The following is a 27,434-nucleotide window of genomic DNA, read 5'->3' as shown; positions in this document are numbered from 1 at the left end:
AACCTATAGATTTTATTGTAATTTCTTTGTCACTCAAATATCACATGAATACTCATTAGACATGGCAAAATGTATAGAATTGCAGGACATAAGCTTTAAACCTGCAAAATTCTCTCCACCAAGAGGAGTGTGAAGAGTTGTGTCATGAACAGTGCTTGTACCCATAGAAATAGACGTGGTGCGGGGGGGATGTTACCCAATGCTGGAAGGGGAGCCTGAGTGAAAAAGTGTGGGAACCCCTTGTATAGAGGATTAAATAGTCAGACTTGGAATATCTCCAGTAGATCTCCAGTAGATCTTAGGTACGTCTCCAGTAGATCTCAGGTACGTCTCCAGTAGATCTCCAGTACGTCTCCAGTAGATCTCAGGTACGTCTCCAGTAGATCTTAGGTACGTCTCCAGTATGTCTCCAGTACATCTCCAGTAGATCTCCAGTAGATCTCAGGTACGTCTCCAGTAGATCTCAGGTACGTCTCCAGTATGTCTCCAGTACATCTCCAGTAGATCTCCAGTACATCTCCAGTAGATCTCCAGTACGTCTCCAGTAGATCTCAGGTCTCCAGTAGATCTTAGATCTCCAGTATGTCTACATCTCCAGTAGATCTCCAGTATCTCCAGTAGATCTCAGGTACGTCTCCAGTAGATCTCACGTCTACAGTAGATCTTAGGTACGTCTCCAGTATGTCTCCAGTACATCTCCAGTAGATCTCCAGTACATCTCCAGTAGATCTCAGGTACGTCTCCAGTAGATCTCAGGTACGTCTCCAGTAGTAGATCTCAGGTCTCCAGTAGATCTCAGTACGTCTCCAGTAGATCTCCAGTACGCCTCCAGTACATCTCCAGTAGATCTCAGGTACGTCTCCAGTAGATCTCACGTCTCCAGTACGATCTCTCCAGTACGTCTCCAGTCTCCAGTAGAACTTAGGTACGTCTCCAGTAGATCTTAGGTACGTCTCCAGTATGTCTCCAGTACGTCTCCAGTAGATCTCCAGTACGTCTCCAGTAGATCTCAGGTACGTCTCCAGTCCAGTAGATCTCAGGTCTCCAGTAGATCTACGTCTCCAGTAGATCTTAGGTACGTCTCCAGTATGTCTCCAGTACATCTCCAGTATCTCCGTCTCCAGTAGATCTTACGTCTCCAGTAGATCTCAGGTACGTCTCCAGTAGATCGTCTCCAGTAGTAGATCTCCAGTACATCTCCAGTAGATCTTACGTCTCCAGTCGATCTCCAGTAGTACGTCTCCAGTAGATCTCAGGTACGTCTCCAGTAGATCTTAGGTACGTCTCCAGTAGATCTCCAGTACATCTCCAGTAGATCAATAGATCCACGTCTCCAGTACGTACATCTCTCACGTCTCCAGTAGATCTCTCAGGTACGTCTCCAGTAGATCTCAGGTACGTCTCCAGTAGATCTCAGGTACGTCTCCAGTAGATCTTAGGTACGTCTCCAGTAGATCTTAGGTACGTCTCCAGTACGTCTCCAGTCTTAGTCTCCAGTAGATCTTAGGTACGTCTCCAGTAGACGTCTCCAGTACATCTCTCCAGTAGATCTCAGTACGTCTCAGTAGATCCAGTAGACAGGTCTCCAGTAGATCTCAGGTACGTCTCCAGTCTCCAGTACATCTCCAGTAGATCTTAGGTACGTCTCCAGTACGTCTCCAGTACATCTCCAGTAGATCTCCAGATCTCCAGTAGATCTCCAGTACGTCTCCAGTACATCTCCAGTAGATCTTAGGTCGTCTCCAGTAGATCTTAGGTACGTCTCCAGTAGATCTCCGGTACGTCTCCAATAGATCTCCAGTACGTCTCCAGTACGTCTCAACTCATGTCGGTAGCCATGAAATGCTTTGAAAGGCCGGTTCAGGCCTCACATCAACACCATCATCCCAGAAACCCTAGACCCCTCCAATATGCCTACCGCTCAACAGATCCACAGGTAACGCAATCTCAATCACACTCCACACTGCCCTTTCCCACCTGGACAAAAGGAACATCTACGTGGGAATGCTGTTCATTGACTACAGCTCAGCGTTCAACACCAGAGACCCCACAAAGCTCACGACTAAGCTAAGGACACTGGGACTAAACACCTCCCTTTGCAACTGGAACCTAGACTTCCTGATGGGCCGCCCCAGGTGGTGAGGGTAGGCAACAAAACATCTACCACGTTGATCCTCAACACAGGGGCCCCTCAGGGGTACGTGCTCAGTCCCCTCCTATACTCCCTGTTCACCTACGACTGTGTGACCAAGCACGACTCCAACGCCATCCTTAAGTTTGCTGACGACACAACGGTGGTAGGCCTGATCACCAACAATGATGAGACAGCCTATAGGGAGGAGATCAGAGACCTGGCAGTGTGGTGCCATGACAACAACCTTTCCCTTAACATGAGCAAGACAAAGGAGATTGTTGTGGGCTACAGGAAAAGGCAGGCCGAACACGCCCCCATTCACATCAACAGGGCTGTAGTGGAGCGCGCCAAGAGACTATCATAGAAATAGACGTGGTGCGTGCACAGGGGGGCGTGGGATGTTACCCAATGCTGGAAATGGGGCCTGAGTGAAAAAGTTTGGGAACCCCTGGTATAGAGGATTAAACTGGTATAGAGGATTAAATAGTCAGACTTGGAATATCTACAGTACGTCTCTGGTACGTCTCTGGCACGTCTCCAGTATGTCTCTATACGTTGGCTCAGTACTACAGCTGTAGCAGTATTTCAGTAGTGCTCCTGCGCAGGTGTTTAAGAGCTAAGCCTGTCTTAGCTACTCTGCCTGTCAGTGACACAAGCCGTTGCAAGCAGATGTCCCCTAAATCTGCACACACACACGCACACACATAAACACACACTGGTGACTCACTGAGACAGTGACCTAGAGTAAGGGATAAGTGTACTACTCACTCAGCTTATAAAGTGGCACAATCAAGTACAACTCTTTAACCTTTCTCTCTCTCCCCCCTTCTGTCTCTCTCCCCCCTTCTGTCTCTGTCCCCCCTTTTCTGTCTCTTCTCCCCCCCTTCTGTCTCTGTCCCCCCTTTTCTGTCTCTGTCCATCTCTCCCTCCCTCTCTCCCCCTCCTCTATATCTCTCTCTTCCACCCTCACTATCCCCCTTCTCTCTCTCTCTCTCTCTCTGTCAAGGGGCTTTATTGGCACGGGAAACATATGTTTACATTACCAAAGCAAGTGAACTGGATAAATAAAAATGAAATAAACAATAAAAAATGAACAGTAAATATTACACACAAGTTCCAAAAGAATAAAGACATTTCAAATGTCATATTATGTCTGTATACAGTGTTGTAACTGTAACTTCTGCCGAAGCCGATGTCTCTCCTTGTTCGGGTGGTGCTCGGCGGTCGACGTCACCGGTCTTCTAGCCATCATTGATCTATGTTTCATTTTCTATTGGTTTTGTCTTGTCTTCTTACACACCTGGTTCCAATCCCATTCATTATATGTTGTGTATTTAACCTTCTGTATCCCCTCATGTCCTTGTCAGAGATTGTTTGTTGTTATGTTCGTGTTTTATGGATTGGTGTGCGACGGGTTCTTGTACCCACATTTATTTCATTTTGGAGTTTGTGTTTTAAGTTAGAAAAATACTCCATTGATACTGAATTTGATTCTCCCGCGCCTGACTTCCCTGCCACCTACATACATGACGTGACAAAGTACAAAAGGGAAAATAAATAAACATAAATATGGGTTGTATTTACAATGGTGTTTGTTCTTCACTGATTGCCCTTTTCTTGTGGCAACAGGTCACAAATATTGCTGCTGTGATTGTACACTGTGGTATTTCACCAAATAGATATGAGAGTTTATCAAAATTGTTTTCTAAATTTTTGTGGGTCTGTGTAATCTGGGGGAAATAAACTAAAAAAAATAAAATGTCCTGTCACTGTCAACTGCTTTTATTTTCAGCAAACTTAACATGTGTAAATATTTGTCTGAACACAACAAGATTCAACAACAGACATAAACTGAACAAGTTCCACAGACATGTGACTAACAGAAATTAATAATGTGTCCCTGAACAAGGTGGAGGGGGTCAAAATCAAAGTAACAGTCAGTATCTGGTGTGGCCACCAGCTGCATTAATTACTCCAGTGCATCTCCTCCTCATGGACTGCACCAGATTTGCCTGTTCTTGCTGTGAGATGTTACCCCACTCTTCCACAAAGGCACCTGCAAGTTCCCGGACATTTCTGCTGGGAATGGCCCTAGCCCTCACCCTCCAATCCAACAGGTCCCAGACGTGCACAATGGGATTGAGATCCGGGCTCTTCGCTGGCCATGGCAGAACACTGACATTCCTGTCTTGCAGGAAATCACACACAGAACGAGCAGTATGGCTGGTGGCATTGTTATACTGGAGGGACATATCAGGATGAGCCTGCAGGAAGGGTACCACACAGCATTAAGATTGCCTGCAATGACAACAAGCTCAGTCCGATGATGCTGTGACACACCGCACCAGACCATGACAGAACCTCCATCTCCAAATCGATCCCGCTCCAGAGTACAGGCCTCGGTGTAACACTCATTCCTTCGACGATAAATGCGAATCCGACCATCACCCCTGGTGAGACAAAACCGTGACTCGTCAGTGAAGAGCACTTTTTGCCTGTCCTGTCTGGTCCAGCAATGGTGGGTTTGTGCCCATAGGCGACGTTGTTGCTGGTGATGTCTGGTGAGGACCTGCCTTACAACAGGCCTACAAACCCTCAGTCCAGCCCCTCTCAGCCTATTGCGGACAGTCTAAGCAAGGGTGCATTCCTGGTGTAACTCAGGCAATTGTTGTTGCCATCCTGTACATGTCCCGCATGTGTGATGTTCGGAAGTACCAATCCTGTGCAGGTGTTGTTACACGTGATCTGCCGCTGTGAGGACGATCAGCTGTCCGTCCTGTCTCCCTGTTGCGCTGTCTTAGGCATCTCACAGTATGGACATTGCAATTTATTGCCCTGTCCACATCTGCAGTCCTCATGCCTCCTTGCAGCATGCCTAAAACACGTTCACGCAGATGAGCAAGGACCCTGGGCATCTTTCTTTTTGTGTTTTTCAGAGTCAGTAGAAAGGCCTCTTTAGTGTCCTAAGTTTTCATAACTGTGACCTTAATTGCCTACCATCTGTAAGCTGTTAGTGTCTTAACGAACGTTCCACAGGTGCATGTTCATTAATTGATTATGGTTCATTGAACAAGCATGGGAAACTGTGTTTAAACCCTTTACAATGAAGATCTGTGAAGTTATTTGGATTTTTACAAATTATCTTTGAAAGACAGGGTCCTGAAAAAGGGACATTTCTTTTTTTGCTGAGTTTGTGTCTCTAATATGGTCATACATTTGGCAGCTCAGTTTCCAACACGTTTTGTGGGCAGTGTGCACATAGCCTGTCTTCTCTTGAGAGCCAGGTCTGCCTACGGTGAGCTTTCTCAATAGCAAGGCTATGCTCACTGAGTCTGTACATAGTCAAAGCTTTCCTTAATTTTGTGTCAGTCTCAGTGGTCAAGTATTCTGCCACTGTTTACTCTCTGTTTAGGGCCAAATAGCATTCTAGTTTGCTCTGGTTTTTGTTAATTCTTTCCAATGTGTCAAGTAATTCTCTTTTTGTTTTCTCCTGATATGGTTGGGTCTAATTGTGTTGCTGTCCTGGGCTCTGTGGGGTCTGTTTGTGAACAGAGCCCCAGGACCAGCTTGCTTAGGGGACTCTTCTCCAGGTTCATCTCTCTGTAGGCGATGGCTTTGTTATGGAAGGTTTGGGAATCGCTTCCTTTTAGGTGGGTGTAGAATTTAACTCTCTCTCTCTCTCTCTCACACACACCAACTTTACTTACTTATCAGTGTAATGCTTTTAATGATTCTTGCCAACTACTATAATATTTCAACTACATAGTACATACACATGAAAGGAAATGCATGCTAATACCTAATGGCCTCTGGCTTGCTACTCTATTGTTGACTCGACCATTATATTGTGATTAGCCCTTTTAACTCCTTATCCCCTCTCCTGTCATCATCCCTCTCTCCTCCCCCAGAGGACCAGAGGGACATTATCACACTACTGCTACAACCTCGTGACGCTGTAAAAGAATGGCTTCCTATAGACACCTGGAGGGCCGTGACAGTACAGATGAAGGATGTTCATTTGATCACCCTGTTGCAGGATCATTTAAGGAAATTTAAAACATGTAGTGCATTTGAGGTTTTAAAAGGCTTCTGAAGTTTGTAATTTTCACCATGAAATTTCAGACTTGACCTTCACTTACGAAAGATCTATCAACCCCTACAAAAATGTCCATGAATTATAATCCACATAATAATTCACATTTCCTGTTGCTGCAGGATTATTTTCCTGCTGTAGCAAACTGGCTCAAATGAAGATCCTACATTTGTAGCAACTGTTGAGTGTTGAAGAGAGTAGTCCATACACTCTTCAACTACTTGTGAACACTTGAGAAAGCATACTTCTTTTGAAGTCCACCATTACTTCTAAGTGTCTAGATGGGATGCGAGAGCCTATTCTCATTTACATAGCTTTTTGCGAATAAATCAATTGTATGGTGATTTTAGACCACACAGAAGTTTGGCTGCCTCCTTAACTGACTCACAGAGGGGGATAGCATGCCCTAGCATGCTTCCTCTTGTTCCCTCCCCCTCTTTGTCTCTCCCAATGTGGGTGACCGTAAGAGCAACTGGTATGGCAGCACCACAGGAAAAACAGTCCTAGCAGTAACAACTGCTGCTCAACTAAAAGTCTGTTGTAGTGTCTAGCTCGTATCACAGACTTCATACTATGGGGCAGTTGTTGTCCTTATAAGGCAAGTAATCCTGAGACTATTGTGGGAATGGACTAGGGTTCACTCATAATATTCCTCAAATGTTCCTTGTGCGAGATGGCTTTCATTACAGACTCCCTTTTAAAAACTGAGTCACTGGATCATTGCTAAGGAACATGGACTCAGATAGAGTTAGTAAGCATAAAGGTAGCACTGTTCTAGTCATGCTGCCATGATGCCATCTCTACTGGGTTTATGTGTTGTAGCCCATTAGGGAAGTCTGACTCAGAATTACGTGATGTCGAGTAAGAGTTACCAGGGAGAGAAAAGCTTGGTCTACCTACTGAACACACAGTGCTGGAGAACGTTCTTCACTTTCAGTAAACACGTCTTGTCCCTGTTACTCTGATGCGTGTTTGTGTTCAGTAACCTAAATAAAGTTATTTTGAAGGTGGAGGGAGATGTAGAGAGAGAGGACAGTGTTTCAGTGCCAGGAAGAAACAGACTGCAGAACTGTGACAGCTAGAAGACATTTTAAAAAGACTCTCTCTGTGCCCAGACCGATGTGAAAGCCAACTCTCGCTGTCACACACACACACACACACACACACACACACACACACACACACACACACACACACACACACACACACACACACACACACGAGTGTGCTGCCTATGGCTGAGTGAACTGTAAGAGTGTCCCGTTATACATCCATAAAGCGCCTTGCCACCGAGATAGAAGCCCCTGTGCCTGCCAGCCGGGTCGGCTGAGGAAAAAGGCTTTGTAGCTACTTACACAGATGGTGAGCGCTCCTGCCCCCATTGTCTCAGGGAAATGCCTGCAGTCTGCAGAAAAGAAGGATGAAGAAAAATGACTATCCTCCCTCCTTCTCCTCCCTGTCTTCACTCCTGTCCCGGATACACACCGCCTAAACCTTGCCCAAAGCTGGCAAACCCTTTCACCCAGACTAGTGCCATCCAAAAGTCCCCAATCAACAGCAAAAATAATCCAAGGTGTGGAACAATGGGTAAAGACTCCAGTCTACACAGGAGATTCCTTGTTTTACAACCCCCTGTTCTGAAACACAGATTAGTGGCTGGCTGTCTCCTCCTGGGCTGAAATCTGAGCCCTGCGCTCTCATTGGCTGAGCGGATGGGTCATGTGACTAAAGGAATATCATTTTGAAGAGTCTGCCTGTAGGATTTGGAGTCAGAAGGGAGAATGGATGACTGTATACTAAGGCTGGGGAGGAAAGGGGAATTTTATAATCCTTGTGAGGTAATACGTCAAATCACATGACTGTTCCAGAAGTGGGAAAATATGCAAAATAAGGATTTTATTCAAAGATCCAGAATGAATGCAATTCCAACATGACTCATGATCACATTACTTACAATATTTCTACATGGTGAGAATAGGAGTTTGATATGCAGACATTATGCAAAAAGTATTCCCTCAATCATCTGTACTGGTATACACAGTATAATCCTAATGTCCATAAGGTACTATGGTGCAGCAGTGTATTAGACCTCCCTACTGGAGTGGCAGGGCCAGGTTTGAAACCCCGAGCCGACTAGGTGAAATACTGCATCAGCCGATGTGCCCATGAGCAAGGCACTTAACCCTAATTTCTCCTTTAAGTCACACTGGGTAAGAGAATCTGCTAAATGACTGAAATGTATGATGAAACATCTTGGGGTCTGCAGTGTATACATACTGTAGTGTTAAACCTTAATGAGTGTAGACGGAAGGATCAATCTGCCCTGACAGGATTGGATCATTTCCCACCTACCTAATAGATCATGTTATGCGTCAGGTTAAACTAATCTGATCATAGCTCTGTGGTTAGGTTCCAACTCCAACCCACACTATCCAACCTGACAAAACAGTTTTGAGATGAGTCATTATAATCTGATCCTAGATCTGTGGTTAGGTAGCAACTAAATCAACATCCCCCAACAGTTCTGAGATCAGTGATTTCGCTTTAGTTTAGCGACTTCTCATAGATGAACCTCTTCATGTTATCACCGATCCAGTCGTTGAAGGAGGACACTCTGGTGAACACAGAGGGTTTCTTGTCCTTGATACAGCCGAAGGCGCCAAAGCTGACGATGCCGTGGACCTCCCAAGGGTCTGAGGCTGAGGGTTGGCAGGCGAAGGGTCCACCTGAGTCCCCCTGCAGAGGAGGAGAGGAGAGAGGATGAGGAGAGGAGCGAGGGATGAGGAGAGGATGAGGATGAGGAGGAGCGAGGGATGAGGAGAGGAGCGAGGGATGAGGAGAAAGGAGAGTGAACATTTTCATGTAATTATAGATGACAACTAAAATATTAACAGGATTGTACCAGCAACTGTCCAAAAAGAGTTGGATTACTTTCATCGACAGTCTCGTAAAGAACATAATCGCTAGTGAATTATTTTCAGATTCACATTCACATTAATTCACATCATAGGATAGGAAGCACACGTACTCAACGTACTCAGGCTACTAAGGCTATACGGTAACAAAACACACTACAGAGGGAAAGAACAACACTGAGAGTAGCACAAGAGCTGCTGGGTAAAATACACTGCTCAAAAAAATAAAGGGAACACTTAAACAACACAATGTAACTCCAAGTCAATCACACTTCTGTGAAATCAAACTGTCCACTTAGGAACCAACACTGATTGACAATAAATTTCACATGCTGTTGTGCAACTGGAATAGACAACAGGTGGAAATTATAGGCAATTAGCAAGACACCCCCAATAAAGGAGTGGTTCTGCAGGTGGGGACAATAGACCACTTCTCAGTTCCTATGCTTCCTGGCTGATGTTTTGGTCACTTTTGAATGCTGGCGGTGCTTTCACACTAATGGTAGCATGAGACAGAGTCTACAACCCACACAAGTGGCTCAGGTAGTGCAGCTCATCCAGGATGGCACATCAATGTGAGCTGTGGCAAGAAGGTTTGCTGTGACTGTCAGCGTAGTGTCCAGAGCATGGAGGCGCTACTAGGAGACAGGCCAGTACATCAGGAGACGTTGAGGAGGCCGTAGGAGGGCAACAACCCAGCAGCAGGACCGCTACCTCCGCCTTTGTGCAAGGAGGAGCAGGAGGAGCACTGCCAGAGCCCTGCAAAATTACCTCCAACAGGCCACAAATGTGCATATGTCTGCTCAAATGGTCAGGAACAGACTCCATGAGGGTGGTATGAGGGCCCGACGTCCACAGGTGGGGGTTGTGCTTACAGCCCAACACCGTGCAGGACGTTTGGCATTTGCCAGAGAACACCAAGATTGGCAAATTTGCCACTGGCGCGCTGTGCTCTTCACAGATGAAAGCAGGTTCACACTGAGCACATGTGACAGAGTCTGGAGATGCCATGGAGAACGTTCTGCTGCCTGCAACATCCTCCAGCATGACCGGTTTGGAGGTGGGTCAGTCATGGTGTGGGGTGGCATTTCTTTGGGGGGCTGCACAGCCCTCCATGTGCTCGCCAGAGGTAGCCTGACTGCCATTATGTACTGAGATGAGATCCTCAGACCCCTTGTGAGACCATATGCTGGTGCGGTTGGCCCTGGGTTCCTCCTAATGCAAGACAATGCTATAGACCTCATGTGGCTGGAGTGTGTCAGCAGTTCCTGCAAGAGGAAGGCATTGATGCTATGGACTGGCCCGCCCGTTCCCCAGACCTGAATCCAATTGAGCACATCTGGGACATCATGACTCGCTCCATCCACCAACGCCACGTTGGACCACAGACTGTCCAGGAGTTGGCGGAAGCTTTAGTCCAGGTCTGGGAGGAGATCCCTCAGGAGACCATCCACCACCTCATCAGGAGCATGCCCAGGCATTGTAGGGAGGTCATACAGGCACGTGGAGGCCACACACACTACTGAGCCTCATTTTGACTTGTTTTAAGGACATTACATCAAAGTTGGATCAGCCTGTAGTGGGGTTTTCCACTTTCATTTTGAGTGTGACTCCAAATCCAGACCTCCATGGGTTGATAAATTTGATTTCCATTGATAAATTGTGTGTGATTTTGTTGTCAGCACATTCAACTATGTAAAGAAAAAAGTATTTAATAAGAATAGTTCATTCATTCAGATCTAGGATGTGTTATTTTAGTGTTCCCTTAATTTTTTTGAGCAGTGTACATAGCAGCACGTGGAGGTCAAAGACTCACACTGCTGTCATTCATATGGACCTCATTATGACAGACAACTATGTAGTTCCTATGCTCTTTGTCCTCTGTCCCACCACAACAACAAACTAATTAAACCATTATCAAGGCTGACTGATCACAAGCAAATGCTATGTGCTGTGTTATATAATGCATTCCAATCAGGAGAAACCACCGGACTGTATTATCATTGTGTAATATAATAACAAGCCACTTGGTCCCGGTAGAAGCCAAGGTGATACAACCAGCCAACCCCCATATCCTACTGTAACCTACCCCAAAACTAAGCACTGAAGCTGGTTAGTTGGGTTGAACAACCAGGCCTTCTCCCAACCTCTCCTAGCTGTAAAACGAGCCACTCTCTGGGTAATAGGTTGTACCACCAGGCTCTCTCGGTTCCTCCCCTTGCCCAAAACGAGGCACTGTAGCTGGGTAGGGGTCCGTAGTCTACCTGGCAGGCTGACTTGAGCTCGTCTGGAGACTCGTATCCGGCACAGATCATAGAGGGTCTCAGGGTGTCCCACCAGTAGGCTGGCTTACTGCAGGTTGCGAATGGGACGATGGGCAGGGCTGCCTGGTTCAACTTCTTAGATACAACAGGGAAGAGGCTACCTGGAGAGAGAGATGGGAGGAAGGGGGAGGGCCGGCAAGTTAGGGGAGTGGCGAGATAGTCATGCCCATGTAATGTTCCCCATGCAAATGTCTATAATGACCATTACAACTGCTGTCTAATTGGACATGGACATGATCACATGGTCGCCATGCTAGCTAGCTTCTTAGCTTGCAAGCCTCGCTATCCTCATTGAACCCGTTGTGAATAGCCTTAACATCTCACTCCTCCTTGTATCTCTATACATGACTGATGTATGGATATCCAGTATGTCTACTAGCTATGTTATAGTCCTATACTAGAGTAATCACTGAGAGTCAATGGGAGCTCAGATAGATACAGAACAGAAGATGTTAGAGTCAGATATAGCATTGTGTGTGTCGCTGCCTTGTCACTGTGTGAGGGGTTGAGTGCTTTCTTTGTTTCTCTGGGGTCATCTGCTGCAGTGCTGAGTTGATTCAGGCTCTATACGTGGTGTCAATAGTGTGCTGAGTTGATTCAGCTCTATACGTGGTGTCAATAGTGTGCTGAGTTGATTCAGACTATACGTGGTGTCAATGCTGTGCTGAGTTGATTCAGACTCTATACGTGGTGTCAATGCTTTGGAGTGCCACCTGGCCTCATGAAAACTTTATCAGCCCTGAAAAGAACATGACACACCCAGTCAGCCAACACCAGGCTTTGCATTAATATTGTAGCCTGCTTATAATCCCTCCTAGGCGAGGAAATCTATTAATTGACTAAAGCTCAGTGTTCAACACCATAGTACACTCAAAGCTCATCACTAAGCTAAGGATCCTGGGACTAAATACCTCCCTCTGCAACTGGATCCTGGACTTCCTGGCGGGCCCCTCCCCCCCCCAGGTGGTGAGGGTAGGTAGCAACACATCTGCCATGCTGATCCTTAACACTGGAGCTCCCCAGGGGTACGTGCTCAGTCCCCTCCTGTACTCCCTGTTCACCCACGACTGCATGGCCAGGCACGACTCCAACACTTGCAGATGACACAACAGTGGTAGGCCTGATCACCGACAACGACGAGACAGCCTATAGGGAGGAAGTCAGAGACCTGGCCGGGTGGTGCCAGAATAACAACCTATCCCTCAACCTAACCAAGACTAAGGAGATTATTGTGGACTACAGGAAAAGGAGGACAGAGCACGCCCCCATTCTCAACGACGGGGCTGTAGTGGAGCAGGTTGAGAGCTTCAAGTTCCTTGGTGTCCACATCAACAACAAACTAGAATGGTCCAAACACAAGACAGTCATGAAGAGGGCACGACAAGGCCTATACCCCCTCAGGAAACTAAAAAGATTTGGCATGGGTCCTGAGATGCTCAAAAGGTTCTACAGCTGCAACATCGAGAGCATCCTGACTGGTTGCATCACTGCCTGGTATGGCAATTGCTCGGCCTCTGACCGCAAGGCCTTATGGAGGGTAGTGCGTACAGCCCAGTACATCACTGGGGCTAAGCTGCCTACCACCCAGGACCTCTACACCAGGCGGTGTCAGAGGAAGGCCCTAAAAATTGTCAAAGACCCCAGCCACCCCAGTCATAGACTGTTCTCTCTACTGCATGGCAAGCGGTACCAGAGTGCCAAGTCTAGGACAAAAAGGCTTCTCAACAGTTTTTATCCCCTAGACATAAGACTCCTGAACAGGTAATCAAATGGCAACCCGGACTATTTGCATTGTGTGCCTCCCCCCAACATCTCTTTTTACGCTGCTGCTACTCTGTTTATCATATATGCATAGTCACTTTAAATATACATTCATGTACTGTACATACTACTTCAATTGGGCCGATCAACCAGTGCTCCCGCACATTGGCTAACCGGGCTATCTGCTTGTGTCCCACCCACCACCCAACAACCCTTCTTTTACGCTACTGCTACTCTCTGTTCATCATATATGCATAGTCACTTTAACCAGATCTGCATGTACAGACTACCTCAATCAGCCTGACTAACTGGTGTCTGTACGTAGCCTCGCTACTTTTATAGTCTTTTTACTGTTGTTTTATTTCTTTACCTACCGATTGTTCACCTATTGGTTAGAGCCTGTAAGTAAGCATTTCACCTGTTATATTCAGCGCACGTGACAAATAAACTTTTGATTTTGATTTGATTTGAATGCCCTGAGCTGTGTGAGATGGGTGGAGCTATCAATGTCAGTTTGAGGAGAGGTTCTTTGGGGCTGCTGATGTTATAGCATCATAAAACAGTTAAATGTTTAGTCTCAGCAGAGGTAGGTATTGCTATGCAATATGTGCCATGTATTTAAATGGTATATTTTCAAATGTGTATTTGAAGTGGTGTGTCATGTATCTGAATTGCAAGGGTGTGTGTCTGTATGTGCACCTACGAGTGTGCCTATTGATGAACAACTATTCCTAAAAACCATTAAAAAAACATACCTTTCTCGTCGCCCCACCCCGTGACGTAGCAGGGTTTCCCAGCAGGCATCAGGGCGCCGAGCGCCGGCAGACACACGGGACTAATCTCCCTGGTCATGTTGACTTCAGAGCTCAGATGCACCAGGGCGATGTCGTTAGTGATGTCCGTCTTGTCCTGCTCGTACACGAAGCCTGTGTGCCTGATGATGCCGTCCACCTGGAGTCAAAGAAATCAAATGAAACTTTATTGAGAAAAATATAAAAAAATCGCCACCTACTTTATAGTAAATCAATAATAATGAAGGAGATAAAAAACAATCAATAACAATACCGAAAGAGACATCATATTACTGATATTACAAGCTTTTATATCTCAATAAATAAACATTCAAATGCTGTTCACCTTGTAGCAGGCCTCATAGGAAGGGAGGTCCCGGGATGAGTTCATGTGGTGTTTACCCAGACACATGCGCCAATAGGTGGGGTTACCCAGAGGCCTGGATGGGGTCGGTGGAGAAGGGGATTTTTGGTTAAGGTTAGAAAGTTAAAGGGAGTTTCTATTATTACTTGTTACTCACATTTTGGGATTGGATAGAATAATGTGTTAATGTGAGGTGTGTGTGTGTGTGTGTGTGTGTATGTGCTTACGCCATGAAGCAGTGAGCGGCCGTCAGGACCCATTGCTTGTGGATCAGGGAGCCTCCACAGCCATGCATGTAGGGGATGGGATTAAACGGACTGGCCTGAAGACAGAGAGATTCATCAACATACATGATTACACGCACACACATGCATGTAGGCACTAATTGCAAATAAGTCCTGCACATACGCGGTTGCACACACACACACTAACCCAGGCCTCACCTGCATGGAGACTTGCCAGGGCCAGGAGTGGGGCACAGCCTCTACCCCGTTGACCACTCTCAAGGTGGCACTACTGGGGGGTACAGCAGGGCTGCCACACATCTCAGGCCAGCCTATAGGAAGAAGAGAGACAGGTCACTATACAGTTCATAAAAGTTACCTATGAAAGCCTTTTCAAAGTGTCAGTCAGTGGGAAATGCCACCTTGCTGTTGGAAAGGGATAGCCACTTATAACGGAAGTCTGGTTGAGCTGGCAAGGCTCCAATTGATGTACCTAGAGACAATGTCTCTGTGGTAAACATAGCAGTTGTCCAGATGAACTTCCCATGAGAAGGTAGAAGTTGGCAATTTTTATTTAGTTTTGACAGAGAGTCATGCTGAGTCAAGGTCACTTTTACAGATGAGCCCTGTATACACATCAATACACACATCAATATTCACATCAATACACGAAAAACAAAACACAATCATAGAAAAACACATTCTCAGTAAAATGGTATTCAATCTGCATTTGCCACAGATCTAAGGTCAGATATTTTTATTCCCCCTAATGGTTCATGTTAGGATTTGCGTCAGGGTAATCTGATCCTCGATCAGTGGTTGTACTTACTGATAGTGATGTTGTCCCATGGGTTAGCGGGAGGGGGAGGCAGAGTGGGGAACAAGTTGGGATCGGTGGTCCAGTAACCACGGAAACCCTTCTCCACATTGGCTTTGTTGCTGAGGAAACGGACCACAGCCGTGTTGCCGACGACAGTAACCTCAGTGGGCGGGGCAAAGCCACAGAAGCGATCTGCACATGTAACAAATCACAAATAAGAAAAGTATTATTGAAGTAATGTAGATTTATCACATGTACTGTACTTAGTTACATTGATCAAAGTAATGCACTCTTGAAAAAATTACAATTTGTAACTTGAATTCACAGCAGTTCGCAGAAATCCAACAAAATATCCTCTATGAATTCTAATTCAATGGCATCTCTATAGTGTTATCGCTATGGTACCAACCTTGTGAGGTCAACCCTGCTCCACCGTAGATCTCCACATAATCCACACACTGTCCCAGCTGGTTCATGGCCTGCACCTCAAAATGGGTGAAGATAATGTGGATGTTCTTAGCTGAGGGGATGGAGATACGCCAGGTGCACACAGCCTGGTCTCGGTAGTTGTTAGGCCAGTTAGGAGAGGTGAGTTCTCCCTGCTCACTGCTGAAGACACCTCCACATGAAGCTGTAGGAGGAAGTGGGAGAGAGGAGGGTGGGGAGAGTCTGTGTGTAAAGACTTTGTGTAAATCCATAAGAATGTTAGGCTGGCCTCCCAGGTGGCGCAGTGGTCTAGGGCACTGCATCGCAGCGCTAGCTGAGCCACCAGAGACTCTGGGTTCGCGCCCAGGCTCTGTCGCAGCCGGCCGCGACTGGGAGGTCCGTGGGGCGACGCACAATTGGCCTAGTGTAGTCCGGGTTAGAGAGGGTTTGGCCGGTAGGGATATCCTTGTCTCATCGCGGTGGCGGGCCGGGCGCAGTGCGCACTAACCAAGGACACCAGGTGTACGGGTTTCCTCCGACACATTGGTGCGGCTAGCTTCCGGGTTGGATGCGCGCTGTGTTAAGAAGCAGTGCGGCTTGGTTGGGTTGTGTTTCGGCCTTCGTCTCTCCCGAGCCCGTACGGGAGTTGTAGCGATGAGACAAGATAGTAACTACTAATAATTGGATACTACGAAATTGGGGAGAAAAAGGGGGTAAAATTCAACAGCAAAAAAATGTTGTTAGGCTTAGTGGTGAAGCTGAAGGTGCGCCTAAGCAGTGATCTGAAGTCAGATATGTATTCCGCCATGGCCCGTATGGTGAATGTTCACATTAGGAGGGTTGCTAAAGGTGCTGATCCTAGAACTGTGCTGAGAGGCTTCTTCCACAAGGAACGTCTGTCCATTCACCCAGCTCCACTCCCCCTGGCTGGGGTCCACAGCCTTCCAGGAGGCCCTGAAGCCCAGCTCCACTCACCCTGGCTGGGGTCCACAGCCTTCCAGGAGGCCCTGAAGCCCAGCTCCACTCACCCTGGCTGGGGTCCACAGCCTTCCAGGAGGCCCTGAAGCCCAGCTCCACTCACCCTGGCTGGGGTCCACAGCCTTCCAGGAGGCCCTGAAGCCCAGCTCCACTCACCCTGGCTGGGGTCCACAGCCTTCCAGGAGGCCCTGAAGCCCAGCTCCACTCACCCTGGCTGGGGTCCACAGCCTTCCAGGAGGCCCTGAAGCCCAGCTCCACTCACCCTGGCTGGGGTCCACAGCCTTCCAGGAGGCCCTGAAGCCCAGCTCCACTCACCCTGGCTGGGGTCCACAGCCTTCCAGGAGGCCCTGAAGCCCAGCTCCACTCACCCTGGCTGGGGTCCACAGCCTTCCAGGTGGCCCTGAAGCCGGTGTCCACCACCTTGTTGTTGGAGGTGAAATAGAGGCTCAGTCTGTCACCGATACTCACTAGGTCCTGAGGGGGAATGTGACTGCAGTAGGTACCTACAAAGGAGACATAAGGAGGTTATAAGGTTATAAGGTGACGTGGTGAGGTTATAAAGATACATTAAGGGTCATAAGGAGGCATGCAGTGCATCACTTAATTGGTCTCCTCTCCTCTCCAAGATCTTTCTTCTGATATGAGAAAAATCAAGGGTTTCAAAGGCTAATCAAACACTGTTGGCTGAATCTTTTTGTGCAAACAATGTCTCCTGGGCCTTAATCTACAACTGTCATTATGATAACGACAGTAATCCGTCTACTGTGATTAATGATATTCAACTACCCTATTATCAAGTCCATCAATACGTGTCCTGGCTGACAAAGCATATCAGTTGTTGAAGAGACAAGAGCATTCTCTGTTACAGCTTTCTTGTCACAGGGTTTCATCATCTTGCCTTCCAGTCAGTTGTACGGCTGCCAGAGCAAATAACTTGACTCTGAAATGTCATTTACTCTTAATCATATTGGAAAGTAATGACATTGACATGTTTGAGGAGAGACACAATAAAGCACACAGTAATCTCATTTATCAGACACAAGTGACCCCGCAAATTAATCGTCAGACAGGATGTGTGTGCTCACGCAAGCCACATACATACACACTGTGGCGAAATCTGCTCGGAGCCTTCACCGTGCACTGCCACTTTAAGAGCACATGAGCAGTAAGGAAGGAGGAGATAAAGAGAGCTCATTCAGCTCTTTGGGGAGGGGCTCTTGGCTGGCGCGACAGTTTGATTGTGTGTGCTGTGCTGCAGAAGTTTTGTTTGTTTTCAGCGTTTGTAGTTTATAAAGTATTTAACTCAATCATCGGTGTGATCGCTTTAGATCGTGGTTGTTTTTGTTTGGGACCGCGCCCGTTATGGATTGCATGGATTAGTAGCAACATTGTTGCGAAGCTTTAACATACAAACCAACAAACCATCGGACAGTCAGACTGTACACCGGCAGGCCTGAAGACCACAGCTAAGATTTCTCTTTTTCTTTCTCTTCCCTCTCGTTCCAGTGCTTTACCCTGCAACTGACTCTCTATTTTTCAAATGCACTTCCCATTGAAGTTCATTAGAGCTGGACTATTATTGCCCTGCCAGAAGTATTTTGATGGACATTTTAGTTAAAAGGGAGGTTGCTTGCAAGTTGTGTATTGTTATGTGAACTGTATTGAGGTGAGGTGTACTAATGACATGTGGCCGAGAAGACTGTGGACATTTTTAAGGCCTTTGTTGTGTCGATGAACACCCCCCACATTCATACCCTCTGCACTCATCCACTAGAAAATAATACAGATTATTGCAAATCCTCTGTTGATGACTGGGTTCGTTCTTGTATGAAGTTGCTGTTTAATTGCTCTGCCATTATTAGTATTATTGTATGATGTATTCTTGTTGGGGTTACCCCTGTGCTGTGATGTGGGTTTTATATGGTGTGTATTCTCTTTTCTCTCCACTGGCTATCTGGTAAACAGGCTACACTCTAGGCAGTCTCTTCTGCTGATGTGTGTGGGTCTGGTAGTGGTACTCTCTCTATTCTACTCTTTTCCTTTCGGCATGGTTAATACCTGCCTGGTGCCTGAACAAAATCTTTCTTTACCCCTCTCTAATAAATACCGCTACAACACACACCCCACATCACCCACCCCCCCTCCTCCCACACACACCAAAGACCCTTACATACGGTTGTACTACCTAGGCTGGCTAAGCTGTCGTTGATGGTGACCTTGTCGTTGAGACACAGCTGGGTGTCCTCCAGGGAGAAGCTGTGGAAGTGCAGGTGGACCAGTTTACCGTCGGGCACCTTGATGTGCCACTGGCAGTGGGCACCGTTACTGTAGCTTCCCGGATGTCCCATGCTGGACAACACGCCACTCTCGCCAGTCATGTCCTTTGGCCCACCACAGCCAGATGCTACAAAGAGAGGAGGAAAGGGGATGGGAAGGAAGTTGAAGGGAAGACAGGAAGGGACAAAGAGAGAAAGAGGGGAGTCGGAAAGAGAGAGATGGAAAGAGAGAGAAAGGAGCAGAAAAAAAAGATGTCACTACTCCAAATCAACCAAAAAGCTTGATATTAGAAACCGATTTAGACCGGTTGGAACCAGTTCTCGAGTGGCAGAGCGGTCTAAGGCACTGCATCTCAGTGCTAGAGGTGTCACTACAGAGCCTGGTTTGATTCTAGGCTGTATCACAACCGGCCGTGATTGGGAGTCCCATAGGGCGGCGCAAATTGGCCAATCGTCGTTAGGGTTTGGCTGGGGTAGGATGTCATTGTAAATAAGAATTTGTTCCTAACTGACTTGCCTAGTTAAATAAAGGTTAAATAAATAACCTACTGTGCTGTTTGTACATGTCCCTGCGGATGACATTCTCCATCCAGGGGATGTAGGCAGAGGCACGGGTGAACACAGAGGGTTTCTTGTCCATGATGCAGCCATTGGGACCAAAGCTGGTGATACCGTGCACCTCCCAGGGAGCGTTGGCAGAGTCCTGGCACACCAGGGGACCGCCCGAATCCCCCTGTGTCACATGATGATGGTCAACAGCACTTCATATTGATGACATCATCAACACAACCATGACAAAATTAATCAAATAGTTTTTTTGTATCATGTAATCACTGCATAAGTCAATGGATAATTTTTTGCATTATACAGTATAATACTATGCGGGTATATATCCCACTTGAGTACCTGACAGACAGACTTGAGCTCGTCAGGCAAGGTGTAGCCCATGCAGATCATGGTGGTCTTGACCTGGAACCACCAGTAGTCCAGCTTCTTACAGGTGTTGAAGGGCACCACCGGCAGGGCCACCTGGTTCAGGGTCTCAGCCACTTTGGCATTCATGGAATCACCTGATTAAAAAATATATAACTGGTTAATTTATTGTTTGGTCCTCAGCTACTTTGGTATTCATGGAATCGCCTGATTAAAAATAAATGAGTTGCTCCAGTTAATTTATTGTTATCAACTGATAGTGCTTGACTTTTATTTTAGACTAATCCTTTTTAGATGCTTTTTCATAGAAAACAAAGGCTGTGTTTACACAGGCAGCCCCAATTGCGATCTTTTTTCACTAGTTGTTATCAGATCAGCTCTGAAAAAGATCTGATTTGAAAAGATCTGATGTGATTGGTCAAAAGACCAATTAGTGAACCAAAAAAATATCAGAATTGGGCTGCCTGTGTGAACGCAGCCAAAGACGTGTACAGCGAGATCAACGTTGAAATTCAGTGGATGTATTTTCAATTGTTAACCAACAGAGGGGGTGAAAGCACCAGAAGAACTGGAACCAGGATTGACAGTATGGAAATAGGAAAACTGGTCAAGGAATGAATTATGGTGGTTGGATGGATTGTTGTATTTTGTTGTAACTTGTACGTGCTTGTATATATTTGTGGAAGAGAAGAGTCATATGTTTTTTTCTGACAGCAAAATTAGGTCACAATCCTAATATCTTGCTCTGACTGTATCCCACTTATCTACACAATGCATATTGTAGCACCCTTAACCCAACCCCTAGCAACCTCATCAAGAGATTTGGATCACTTTGCATAAGGTGTTGGGTTGATAGGCGCTGGTCTGGGTTACCCCTCCAATATCATGGTATCCTCCAATAGGAGTCACAATAAATGGCAGACATCACAAACCATCTCAAGCCCTCACCAGTCTTCACCTCCACAGCCGATGGCATAACATTGATTGTATGTTCACTACACAACGTCTGTGTCCCAAATGGCACCCTATTCCCTATGCAGTGTGCTACTTTTGACCAGGGCCCATAGGGCTCTATATAGGGAACGCATCCAAATCCTCATATGAGACAAAAGAGGTCACAGCAAATCGTGGACGTCCCAAACCCCTCACCAGTCTCATCTCCCCAGCCGGTGGCGTAACACTTCTTGCCCCCCTCTAGGACCTCCTCCAGGGAGGGCAGGCAGGAGTAGGAGATCTGATCGCTGGGGGTCACTTCCCCACCCAGCCTGACGAGGGCGATGTCGAACTCCACCGTGGGCAACGTGGGGTACTTGAATCCCTCGTGGCGGTAGATGCCCGTCACGCCAAAGCAGCGCTCCGTGTCTTCTGTGAACGTCAGGTTGTGTTTGCCCAGGCACATTTTCCAGCGCTGGAGCTCGTCAGCGTACCTGGAGAGAGTGAGAGTCACATAGATCCTAATGTTTAGTGCACTCATTGTATAAACACACACACACTGATGCAGACATCCTCCTTAACATAACCACCCATAACTACATCATAGAAATGGAATGATTTGACTTGGGAATATACAATTTAAAGGATCTATTTCTATGTACAAAACCAACCACCAACAGATAGAAAAGCTACAGTGTACAGAGTTCGCTGGCAGTAGCAGCATACCATCAATTCCTATCTATCAGCATGGTTCTCTGTGACAGGGCAGAATTAACTCTGTGGGTCATTATACACAGTTGGAGACATTCATTGGACTAACAAGACCCAGCACCAGCCCTGTAACAAGTCTTAGATAAGGACCTAGGTAATGGTTGTGACAGACAGAGGCATAGGCGTCCCAAAGAACTGCCTGTCTGCATTACGATAATAGGCTCCAGACACAGGGAGGGACATTTTCTCAACTTTCATGGTCTAAAAATACTTTTATGTTTTGTTTACTTCACACGACACAGAACAATATTACGTAATGTCAGCTCAGTGGTGTAAAGTACTTTAGTAAAAATACTTTCAAGTCCCAAGTACTACTTAAGTAGTTTTTTGGGGGTAGCTGTACCTTTTACTATAGATTTTTTGACAACTTTTAGTTTTACTCCACTACATTCCTAAAGAAAAGAATGTACTTTTTAATCCATACATTTTCCTTGACACCCAAAAGTACTTGTTACATTCCGAATGCTTAGCAGCAGGGTAGGAACATTTTCCAATTCAAGCACATCAAGAAAACATCCCTGGTCATCACTACTGCCTCTTATCTGGCAGACTCACTAAACACAAATGCTCCATTTGTAAATTATGTCTTGAGTTTTGTAGTGTGCCCTGGCACTCTACAGTAAGAAAATCATACTGTCTGGTTTGCTTAATATTAGGAATGTAAAATTATTTCATAATTTTACTTTTTCTTTTGATACTTAAATATATTTTAGCAATTACATTTACTTTTGATACTTAAGTACATTTAAAACCAAATACTTTTAGACTTTTACTCAAGTAATATTTTACTGGGTGACTTTCACTTTTACTTGAGTAATTTTCTATGAAGTTATCTTTACATTTACTTAAGTATGACCATTGGGTACATTTCACACCACTGTGTAAGCTCAATCAAATTTAAAAGGTACATTTTAAAATCTCAAAAGGTAAAAATGTATGCCAAAATCGTCTTGTTTTGTGCACACCATAGAGACATGCTGGCCTACATGTACGGTGATATGTACCTGTGGCACAGTTGAGGGGAGTGCACATTTATAGGAATAGAATTACCGCCCAACACGGAATGGACCATTGACTTGAATGAGAATGTCTGTTCTAGTAATTCTGCCTCTGTGTCTACGTCCCAAATGTCACCCTTTTCCCTATATATTTCACTACTTTTGACCAGGGCCTATGCGTCTCAAATGGCACCCTATTCCCTATAGGTACAGGTCAAAAGTAGTGCCCTAAATAGGGTGCCATTTGGGACTGAACCTGTAGTTCATTCACCGTATGAAGCAATGGGCAGCTGTCATGACCCAGTTCTTATGGATGAGAGTTCCTCCGCAGGTGTGGAAGAACTTGGGCGTCTCCTGACTGCTAGGCCAAACCTGGGTAAAATAAAACATCCGCTTTTAAAGTGATAGATCACCCAAATGATTCAATGACATGTTGGTTTCCTTAGCCTGTAAGCAGTCTACGGACAAGGTAAGATAGCAATCCATGCTATGGGCCGTGTCCCTAGACTGCTCACAGGGCAAGGAAACCAATATGTCATTTGTTTGAACTATTCCTTCAATTGTGAGCCAGTCGTGCCTATTTGTCTTCTATAGGTCAAAACTGTGGGACAGACAGTACGCAAACACACAACCACACACACGCACAAACAAGCATAGTGTACGTCGATGCCTCGGATATAATCAAAGTTGTTTTAAATAATGATGGGGTTGAGTTGAAGGGACCCTTCTCAAGTTTTATTAGCAGTGTGTGTGTGTAATCCGACCCATGTAATGATGATGTCAATTAACAAACATGTCCCAACTGAAAGAAGTCTTGTCCCTGTGACTAGTGTAGCTGCATCATGATAACAGAGAATCTCATTCAAAACCTATTGGTGATATTGCCCTTGAGAGATGAGATGTTGAGTAAATGAATTCACTTGTTGTTGTAAAAAAGTTGACACATTTGTGATGTTCCCTGATGCATAATCACGTGACTTGGTTCTGGGTATACGCCTAAGACATGTTAGCAACAAGGCAGCCATTTTGGATTTGATTCTAGAATAACAGTGTTTGATGGATCTAAATGACCTTAAATAGAGTTTAGACAGACAGTGTCTCACCTGCATGGACACTTGCCAGGGCCAGGAGTGGGGTTTGGCTGGCTCTCCATTGACTATGCGGGTGTGGATGGTGGGGGGAATGGCGGGTTTGCCACATGTGGTTGGCCATTCTAGAGTAAAGGACAGAACAGTTGTTATCTTATCTGACATCAGCGATAAGACTATAGGTGTCACACCCTGACCATAGTTTGCTTTGTATGTTTCTATGTTTTGTTTGGTCAGGGTGTGATCTGAGTGGGTCTAGTTTGTCTGTTTCTGTGTTTGGCCTGATATGGTTCTCAATCAGAGGCAGGTGTTAGTCATTGTCTCTGATTGGGAACCATATTTAGGTAGCCTGTTTGGTGTTGGGTTTTGTGGTTGATTGTTCCTGTCTCTGTGTTTGCACCAGATAGGACTGTTTTGGTTTTCCACATTTCTTGTTTTGTTAGTCTATTCATGTATAGTTTCTTTATTAAAGAACCATGAATAATAACCACGCTGCGTTTTGGTCCGCCTCTCCTTCGACTCAAGAAAACCGTTACAATAGGGTTATTGTTTTGACCGCAGTAAGAATTTTTCCCATAGTCATCTCCTCCCCTCTCCGCTCCTATTCCTTTCCTCTCCTCTACAGCTGTGCCCGACCAGAACCCCCCCCACACACACCCCCCGAGGCAGCACGATGCACAGTCCATCTGTAAAACTCGATTTCAGCAATTGGCTTGGCAGGTGCCCGGCCACCTAGGGCCCATCAAAGGGTAAAGAATGAGGCAAAGGGTAAGAGACAACCAGAGGGCAACTGCTGCACTAAGGGCACTTCATACTACACTGTCTGCATCCTAAAATGGCACCCTATTCCCTATACAGATAATAGTATACTAATTCTGACTGGAACCCTACTGGGCTCTGGTCAAAGTCAATGCACTATAGAGAATAGGCTGCCATTTGGAACGTACCACGGTGTTTATAGCTCCAACAAATAATATAGTTTTACTACACATCTGGGCACGGAGAATTGAACCAAGTGGATCAGCAGAAAAAAGACAGGATTCTTCTGTGATCACAGACAGATCAGCTGAAATAAAGCCAGGATTCTACTGTACTCTACAGACTGGCCACCTGAAGGGCTTTTGGGGGGCGTTACATGGTCTTAGGGTCGTTATCCTGTTGGAGGGTGAACGTTCACCCCGGTCTGAGGTCCTGAGCGCTCTCGCGCAGGTTTTCATCAAGGATCTCTCTGTAATTTGTTCCATTCATCTTTCCCTAAATCCTGACTAGTCTCCCAGTCCCTGCTGCTAAAAAAACATCCCCACAGCATGATGCTGCCACCACCATGCTTCACCGTAAGGATGGTGCCAGATTTCCTCTAGACATGACGTTTGGCATTCAGGCCAAAGAGTCCAATCTTGGTTTCATCAGACCAGAGAATCTTGTTTCTCATGGTCTGAGAGTCTTTAGGTCACTTTTGGCAAACTCCAAGCGGGCTGTCATGTGCCTTTTACTGAGGAGTGGCTTCCGTCTGGCCACTCCACCATGAAAGCCTGATTGGCGGAGTGCTGCAGAAATTGTTGCCCTTCTGGAAGGTTCTCTCATCTCCACAGAGGAACTCTGTAGCTCAGTCAGAATGATCGTTGGCTTCTCGGTCACCTCCCTGACCAAGGCCCTTCTCCCCCGATTGCTCAGTTTGGCCGGGCGGCCAGTTCTAGGAAGAGTCTTCCTAGAGGACAAAAATCAGTTAACCACCTAACTGAGGAACTCAATTTAACCTTGAGCAATACCCTAGATGCAGTTGCAACCCTAAAAACTAAAAAAATTCTCATAAGAAACTAGCTCCCTGGTATACAGAAAATACCCGGGCTCTGAAGCAAGCTTCCAGGAAATTTGAACGGAAATGGCGCCACACCAAACTGGAAGTCTTCCGTCTAGCTTGGACAGACAGTACCGTGCAATATTGAAGATCCCTTACTGCTGCTCGATCATCCTATTTTTCCAACTTAATTGAGGAAAATAAGAATAATCCAAAATGTATTTTTGATGCTGTCGCAAAGCTAACTAAAAAGCAGTATTCCCCAAGTGAGGATGGCTTTCACTTCAGCAGTAATAAATTCATGAACTTCTTTGAGGTAAAGATCATGATTATTAGAAAGCAAATTACGGACTGCCCTTTAAATCTGCGTATTCCTTCAAAGCTCAGTTGTCCTGAGTCTGCACAACTCTGCCAGGACCTAGGATCAAGAGAGACACTCAAGTGTTTTAGTACTTTTAATGGCATTAGTCTGAGGCTCTGCATCTGTCCTCGTGCTCCTAGACCTTAGTGCTGCTTTTGATACCATCGATCACCACATTCTTTTGGAGAGATTGGAAACCCAAATTGGTCTACACGGACAAGTTCTGGCCTGGTTTAGATCTTATCTGTCGGAAAGATATCAGTTTGTCTCTGTGAATGGTTTGTCCTCTGACAAATCAACTGTAAATTTTGGTGTTCCTCAAGTTCCGTTTTAGGACCACTATTGTTTTCACTATATATATTTTACCTCTTGGGTATGTCATTCGAAAACATAATGTTAACTTTCACTGCTATGTGGATGACACACAGCTGTACATTTCAATGAAACATGGTGAAGCCCCAAAATTGCCCTCGCTAGAAGCCTGTGTTTCAGACATAAGCAAGTGGATGGCTGCAAACGTTCTACGTTTAAACTCGGACAAAACAGAGATGCTTGTTCTAGGTCCCAAGAAACAAAGACATCTTCTGTTGAATCTGACAATTAATCTTAATGGTTGTACAGTCGTCTCAAATAAAACTGTGAAGGACCTTGGCGTTATTCTGGACCCTGATCTCTCTTTTGACGAACATATCAAGACCGTTTCAAGGACAGCTTTAACTTCAGTTAGTGCTAAATACGGCTGCTAGAATCCTGACTAGAACCAAAACATTTGATCATATTACTCCAGTGCTAGCCTCCCTACACTGGCTTCATGTCAAGGCAAGGGCTGATTTCAAGGTTTTACTGCTAACCTACAAAGCATTACATGGGCTTGCTCCTACCTATCTCTCTGATTTGGTCCTGCCGTACATACCTACACGTACGCTACGGTCACGAGACGCAGGCCTCCTCATTGTCCCTAGAATTTCTAAGCAAACAGCTGGAGGCAGGGCTTTCTCCTATAGAGCTCCATTTTTATGGAATGGTCTGCCTACCCATGTGAGAGACGCAGACTCAGTCTCAACCTTTAAGTCTTTACTGAAGACTCATCTCTTCAGTGGGTCATATGATTGAGTCTAGTCTGGCCCAGGAGTGTGAAGGTAAACTGAAAGGCCCTGGAGCAACAAACCGCCCTTGCTGTCTCTGCCTGGTCGGTTCCCCTCTTTCCACTGGGATTCTCTGCCTCTAACCCGATTACAGGGGCTGAGTCACTGGCTTACTGGTACTCTTTCGTGCCGTCTCTAGGAGGGGTACGTCACTTGAGTGGGTTGAGTCACTGATGTGATCTTCCTGTCTGGGTTGGCGCCCCCCCTTGGGTTGTGCCGTGGTGGAGATCTTTGTGGGCTACACTCGGCCTTGTTTCAGGATGGTAAGTTGGTGGTTGAAGATATCCCCCTAGTGGTGTGG

General features: G+C 46.0%; 2 protein-coding genes across 2 annotated transcripts in view; both read right to left on the bottom strand.

The window, feature by feature from the left end:
- Positions 1-7,887, bottom strand: part of fam13a (family with sequence similarity 13 member A) — an 85,869-nt gene extending 77,982 nt beyond the window's left edge. The window contains exon 1 of the mRNA XM_064926513.1: positions 7,583-7,887. Within this exon, the coding sequence (XP_064782585.1) occupies positions 7,583-7,609 (27 nt within the window). The 5' untranslated portion in view covers positions 7,610-7,887. The remainder of the gene's footprint in view (positions 1-7,582) is intronic.
- A 221-nt stretch (positions 7,888-8,108) lies between these two features.
- Positions 8,109-27,434, bottom strand: part of zgc:154142 (uncharacterized protein LOC555481 homolog) — a 41,750-nt gene continuing 22,424 nt past the window's right edge. The window contains exons 13-27 of the mRNA XM_064926525.1: positions 23,845-23,954; positions 23,013-23,113; positions 21,189-21,466; positions 20,013-20,176; positions 19,656-19,839; positions 19,016-19,234; positions 17,199-17,333; positions 15,836-16,057; positions 15,436-15,618; positions 14,826-14,938; positions 14,610-14,704; positions 14,365-14,458; positions 13,983-14,178; positions 11,407-11,567; positions 8,109-8,963 (exon numbers count right to left, since the gene is read on the bottom strand). Coding sequence (XP_064782597.1) covers positions 8,772-8,963; positions 11,407-11,567; positions 13,983-14,178; positions 14,365-14,458; positions 14,610-14,704; positions 14,826-14,938; positions 15,436-15,618; positions 15,836-16,057; positions 17,199-17,333; positions 19,016-19,234; positions 19,656-19,839; positions 20,013-20,176; positions 21,189-21,466; positions 23,013-23,113; positions 23,845-23,954 — 2,447 coding nt within the window. The 3' untranslated portion in view covers positions 8,109-8,771. The remainder of the gene's footprint in view (positions 8,964-11,406; positions 11,568-13,982; positions 14,179-14,364; positions 14,459-14,609; positions 14,705-14,825; positions 14,939-15,435; positions 15,619-15,835; positions 16,058-17,198; positions 17,334-19,015; positions 19,235-19,655; positions 19,840-20,012; positions 20,177-21,188; positions 21,467-23,012; positions 23,114-23,844; positions 23,955-27,434) is intronic.

Source organism: Oncorhynchus masou, chromosome 20, assembly GCF_036934945.1.
Source record: "Oncorhynchus masou masou isolate Uvic2021 chromosome 20, UVic_Omas_1.1, whole genome shotgun sequence".
Classification (NCBI taxonomy): domain Eukaryota; kingdom Metazoa; phylum Chordata; class Actinopteri; order Salmoniformes; family Salmonidae; genus Oncorhynchus; species Oncorhynchus masou.
This window is presented reverse-complemented; position numbering and strand designations above follow the sequence as displayed.